The 6,255-nt window shown below is 42.7% G+C and overlaps 1 protein-coding gene across 1 annotated transcript; it reads right to left on the bottom strand.

The window, feature by feature from the left end:
• Positions 1–4,846, bottom strand: prep (prolyl endopeptidase). The gene is made up of 14 exons (XM_058056835.1): positions 4,636–4,846; positions 4,320–4,394; positions 4,084–4,217; positions 3,790–3,920; positions 3,502–3,711; positions 3,288–3,409; positions 3,108–3,213; positions 2,785–2,976; positions 2,508–2,705; positions 2,087–2,190; positions 1,763–1,994; positions 1,551–1,682; positions 1,309–1,465; positions 1–866 (listed from the first exon to the last, which is right to left on the bottom strand). Exons 1-14 carry the CDS (start codon positions 4,762–4,764, stop codon positions 572–574), a joined length of 2,217 nt encoding a protein of 738 aa, XP_057912818.1. The 5' UTR covers positions 4,765–4,846; the 3' UTR covers positions 1–571.
• Between the last annotated feature and the right edge of the window lie 1,409 nt (positions 4,847–6,255).

Raw genomic sequence — 6,255 nt, 5'->3', positions numbered from 1 at the left:
TTTAGTACAAACGTTTAGTCTCCTTTATTGTCATTACTTTTTCAGTGTTGTTACAGCATTCCGATGTGCTTAGAATTTGGATAAGAACCACGCATGTGTCACTGCTTAAAAAAGATTTTTATTGTGGCTGCAACATTGTGTTTTGTTCCCTTTCAATAGGTAAACAATCAGCATATGTCAAGAGGTAGAAATCTGTCCGACTGTATGGGGACTGACTGACACACACACACACACACATACATACACACAGGCATACACACATGCACACACGTACTAATGTTTGTTGTGATACTGCAAACATGCAGCAGACTCACCACTTTGCACAAAGTAGTGTTATAACAAACAAGTAACAAACAATAAATAATATGTAGGCGGACCGTCTGGGGACACAGGAAGTTACTACACTCATGACAGCAGCTGATTGGCTGATTATAGTAAGTCTGCCTCTGATTTCAATCACATCAGAGTTGTTATTAGGAGAAAGATGTGAATGCCGTGTCCATGAACTTGTGGTTCTTTCAAGGGGGGAACTTCGGCAAGAAAAGAAGGCAGGACAAAAACATACGTTGACTTATTTAACCCAAGAGATTTTGAGACAGCGAGCGATAAAAGCGTAGGTGTCGGCCACCTCCTGGATGACCTTGCTGGTGGGTTTGCCGGCACCGTGGCCGGACTTTGTGTCCACGAGGATGAACAGAGGGTTGGCCTGCTTGGTGTTGCGGCCCACAATGTGCTGCAGGGTGGCGATGTATTTGAGCGAGTGGAGGGGCACCACCCGGTCATCGTGGTCGCCCGTCAGGAGGAGGACGGCGGGGTACTGGACCCCGTTGTCTTCTGGGACTCGGATGTTGTGGAGTGGGGAGTATCTGAGGTGGGATGGGATATTTTCCAAGAAGTGTAGAAGGAACAGGTGTGGGGGGAAACAATGTGAGATGAACATTAAGTGTGTTTTCCTTTTAAGGAAGTAAAGTTTCCATGCATGAGCAGTAGGCCCTTTATTTAGTTTCTATTTTGGAAGGTTTGCAGGGACAATAGGGAATCAAGTGCACACAATGTGAAAAACAGTATTTTTTGTCATCTAAAATTGATAGATTGATAGAAGATAAGTTCATTTTTCAACAGACAACCAATGAAATACGACCATCCTCATGAGCAACCATTAAATAACCAATTTACTGATTTACTCAATATCTGAACATAGCCAATTCCTAATAGTTTGACTTCATCCTGTGAGAATGGCACTTTCAGTCTACGGGTATTATAATAAGATAAAAAGATGACGCCATGACGATAATGTGTTGTACTTACTTGATGAGCCACTCAAACTGAGTTTTGTCTTCCGAGCAGCCAAAGTCGGTGGTCCAGGCATGGCCAATGGTGAACTTGTGGAATTTGAGCATGTCCATGACGCCGACCTGAGCGACAGCGCAGCCAAACAGCTCGGGTCGCTGGTTCACACAGGCCGCTGGTGAGGAAGGAACAAACAGTATGTCAATGACGGATGAGGCACGAGGAGGAAGTAGTTTGGTTACACCCTGCTAGTGACATACCTACAAGCAGGCCGCCGTTTGAGCCTCCGTTGATGGTGAGTTTGGAGGGAGAGGTGTATCCCTCCTTGATGAGATACTCTGCTGCACACTGGAAGTCTGTGAAGCAGTTCTGCTTGTTGGCCAACATGCCAGCTAAGGAGAGAAATATCATGTATGTATATATCAGGTATCTCCCTCATCAACATTTGCCAAACGTGTCCTATCCTCATTACCTTTATGCCAGGTCTCGCCATACTCGCCACCTCCCCGGATGTTGGCGACAGCCAGGACTCCGCCCAGGTGCCGCACAAAAATGAGACGGGAAACGCTGTAACTGGGCGTGATGGAGATGTTAAAGCCGCCATAGCCGTACAGGAAACCCGGATGGGAGCCGTCCATTTTGATGCCCTTCTTGTGAACGATGAACATGGGGATTTGAGTGCCGTCCTTGGAGGCGTAGAAAACCTGGAGAGGAAACATTAGGAAGGAAATGACAGAAGGAAATGACAGTGATGACAGGACAGGAGCACCATATGACCACCATTTAATAATATTACCTGGGTGGTCTGATAGTCTGAAGGGTCAAAGCCTTTGACCGTGACCTCTCTGAAGATGTGAGGCTGCAGAGGCTCCTTGGTCAGGTCACAGTGGTAAATGATGGCTGGAGGCAAAGAGAAGAAATTAATTGTTATCATACTTTATCACAGAACTACCCAAGTGATACAGTAAAAGCCCAGGTTTCCTAAAAGGAGTGGGAAAAAATTGGTTTGAATCATATTGCCTTCCAGCAAAGGAGTGATGGATTTCAGTAGTTGGTAGCAACCAGCAGAGGGCGCAATGGGTTAAACTGTTACTTATAAATTCATCGGAATGTTTTATTTCTATTTCCATTATTTCATATGGCAAAAACAGTTTTGAAATCTAAACAGCATCACAACATCTTGCAATCAAACCAATACAACCAGAGGTGAGTGGTACCTGGTGATAGGAAGGAGGTGAAGTAGTAGAAAATCTCAGAGTCCCTCTTCCGTCCCGTGAAGCCAACCACTGAGCCGACATCCAGAGGAAAGGTCCTGAGCTCCTCTCCCGAGCTCAGACGATACATTTTAAGGACATTCTTTACGTCATGGAGGAAGCACACAAACAGGTAGCTGGAGAACGTGCAGGTGGCGAACACTGGGAGTAGGGGAGAGTAGAACGCATGTGAAATGAAACATTATTAAGGATTTAAGGCGTGTTTAAAAACGCTTCTCACCGATGACATCCTTGTCATGCTGAGGGATGAGCTCGGCCCAGTTGCTCTGAGCCGGAGAGGCAAAGTCGATGTTGATGAGGCGGTATCGTGGGGCGTCCAGGTTTGTCTTGAATGTAAAAACTGTGCCTTCATTGGTTACGTACTCGTACTCTGCATCAAAGTTGTCGATAAGCTTCACCCATGGCAGAAGTCCTGGATTTGCAAAGAGGGAAGATGACCACGTCAAGACAGAATCAGATAGCTGTATCACACATAAATAATTAAAAACACAAGATTAGCAATACACCACTCTAAATAAGATGAAAGAGTGATGGCAAACATGCCTGTAATGCCCTGAGGAGTAGTCTTGAGGTCGCAGTACCACAATCTGTTGACAGGATCACAACCTTCCCTGATGGACAGCAGCACATAGCGTCCATCGTCCGAAACCTGCACAGTTCACATTTATGTCATCAATCACCTCTGAAACACAAGCTAAGACATATTTCAGGACAAAAAAATACCTCAGCTCCACTCATCCACTTTGGGTGATCAGGAAACTCTGCACAGAGCACGTCTTCGGACTGCGGTGTTCCCAAAATGTGGAAGTACAGCTTCTGGTGCAAGTTGGTGGAGGTCTCCGTGCCTTAACAGACAATGTAATATATGTTAATGGTGTGAATAATATAGATTTTTTTCTCACCCTGTGGTTCCTGAATAAATGTGTCTTGACCTCACCATCACTCTTTCCCTCCTGCTCAGGGTAGGAGTTATAGAAAAGACCCTTCCCATCGTGAGTCCAGGACATGCAGCTGAACTTGACCCGCTCCAGGCGATCGTCCAGAGGCACTGCTCCCTCCACACGCAGGAAGTGGATCTCCACCCAGTCCGACCCGCTGGCACTAGTGCCATATGCTAAGTACTCCCCATCTTCTGAGAATGCGTAACCTTGCAACGGTGGGAAAACATCACCACGGTTAGGAAAATGAAGTAAAAAAACTAATTTTACAAGTGTGGGCCATTTACCTCGCAGGGCAACTGTCCCATCATCAGAAAATGTGTTTGGATCCAAAAAGACAGTAGGTTCTGCATCGAGGCTCTCCTGCACATACATCACACTCTGGTTCTGAAGGCCAGTGTTGTAGAAGTGAAAGTACCTGCATACCAAGATGGAGGGTTGTTAGATAAATGGAGGACAAAAGAGGAAGTTAATTGTTTTTCTTAAGGTTAGGTCTGGGAAAGGGTGCACTCAGATTTATGATAAACTACATCGCATCCAGAATGGATTGTTCCTGGCCTGATTTATGTTGCTCGACTCACCTGCTTCCCCTTTTGAAGGGACAGCTATACTTGGGATAGTCATACAGCTCAGTCATGCGCTCCTTGAACAGATCTCGCACCTCACAGCGCTCCAAAAAGGGCAAGGTGAGCTGGTTTTGAGCACTGACAAATGCCTGGTGGATGAACACAAAATTAAAAAGAGTATAGAACTAATCGTTCATGTTTTACATGTGTTTTTTTTAAATCAATGGAATCGATACATAATGCTTTATTACCTGTGTCTTTTCACTGTCGGGGTCTTCCAACCAGCTGTAAGGGTCTGGTATTTTGTAGCCATGGTAATCATCCACCTAGGATACACATTGTATATTTTTATCGAAACAATTCGTGTCGCAATTCAACAATTTTACCATTATAAAAAAGCAAGGGCCGGTCAGTGTTTGTGAAGCGTGTGAGAAGCTGTCAGTGTGTATGCTAAAGAGGAAGCTGTGCTAAGCTAACTAGCATGCTAAACAATAGTACAGTGCCAATGAATGAAACAGCACAATAATGACAGCGCGCTAGGCTAGTCGGCTAACTAGCAGTACTTACAACCGCCTCGTCACGGTAAGCAGTAGGGTACTGAAAAGCCATTCTAGAAGTCAGTCGTCGTGAATCACGTAACAAAAAATGCCCCAGAGACCGAAGTGGGTATTTTGAAACAGCTCTCCGGAAGAACATAAATCTGAGGCGCAAAAAATTGGGCACAGGATGGGCTCCTATGGCTGTAGTTCGATTATGCAGCCAACAAGCACCGTCAAGAGGGGACTTACAGTCTGTTTTGATAAAGGAAAAAATCTAGAGCGCCCTCTAGCAGCACAAAAAATATTACAACAGTTACAATGCATTCGAATACCTTTCCACAGGATGTAAACCAAGCGTGTTTTAAAAAAAAATCCATCTCAGCTTTGTGATATAGACAAAAAGGCCTATATTAGTATTGTTTTTTTATTTTCAAAATATTTCGACTTTCTTCTTCAATAATTCAATCATCTAAATTTTCTTCTCGTAATTGTATGCCTTTATTCCCATAATATTATAATGTTTTCCCCAACCCAATTCATCCCCAAATTACACCTCACAATATTACCTAAAACATGACAATGACATACTGTTTTAATATTTTAACTATATGCTATTAAAATTAAAATTTTCCATATTCTCAAAAAAGTCTAAACTTGTTTCTCCTTAGAATTTCACTTTTTAAAAAATATATTTTGACTTTGCAGCTGTTTTTTTTCAGTTTCTGCTGTTGTTTTTTTCTTTATTTTATTGTCTATATTTTAATGCATTTACTTGTATTCACTATAACTATTTCAGCAGTCTTCTTGCTTTATTGCCATCATATTTTTACTTTATTTTGGTAACAGAACTTTTTCACCACCTAATACTAAAGTTATTTGATGTTTCTCATAATATTATGACTCAAAATAACATCTTTCCTTGTATATTTCAACTTTACGCTACTAAAATAAACAAACTTTCTATTTCCGCATAATATCATAATATTATGTTGTAAAAATTACTGCTCTTTTTTTCATTTTCTAGTTAAATTCTAGTTTTAGAATGTGACTTGGGCCAATACAAAATCTGACATGGGCACAAATGGCCCCGTGCCACACTTTGAATACCACAATGTAACCGATTGTAACCTTTGATTTGGTTTTACCCTTAAATTTGGGTCATGTATGTATATGTATTTTTTATAATAATATTGAAATCTAACAATCACCCCCATGCCTTATCTTGCAGTGTTCTTGTGTTTATCCTATGCAGCGTGAATAGTGCCATTGAAAATGCTGACCTTGCACCCCCAGTTAAAGGTTATCTGTGTCCACTGGGGATCTCCATCATCAACTCTTATCTGTGACAGAGAAGGAGAGACCTCAACCTCTCTGCTCCTCTTTCTCTCTGCTCATCTCCACCTCCCATTCCTCCCTCCCTCCTTCTCTTCCTTCCTTCCTGGCTTGATCAATCAATCTCGATTAGGCTATAATTATCACTGGCGCCCATTCTTACACAAGACAGATAGCGGCAGATAAGGGAAACACATATTTGGATGCCTCATGGGTAATGAGTGGACATAAACGGCAAAACGTGTGTTGTTGTCTGCGATATGTAGGCAATGTTTCAAAAGGCGTCCTTACAGCTATGCAGATAAGACACTGGAAA

This window comes from Doryrhamphus excisus, chromosome 19 (genome assembly GCF_030265055.1).
Source record: "Doryrhamphus excisus isolate RoL2022-K1 chromosome 19, RoL_Dexc_1.0, whole genome shotgun sequence".
In the NCBI taxonomy this organism is placed as follows: domain Eukaryota; kingdom Metazoa; phylum Chordata; class Actinopteri; order Syngnathiformes; family Syngnathidae; genus Doryrhamphus; species Doryrhamphus excisus.
Note: the sequence above shows the minus strand (reverse complement) of the source record. Positions and strands in the feature narration are given on the sequence as shown.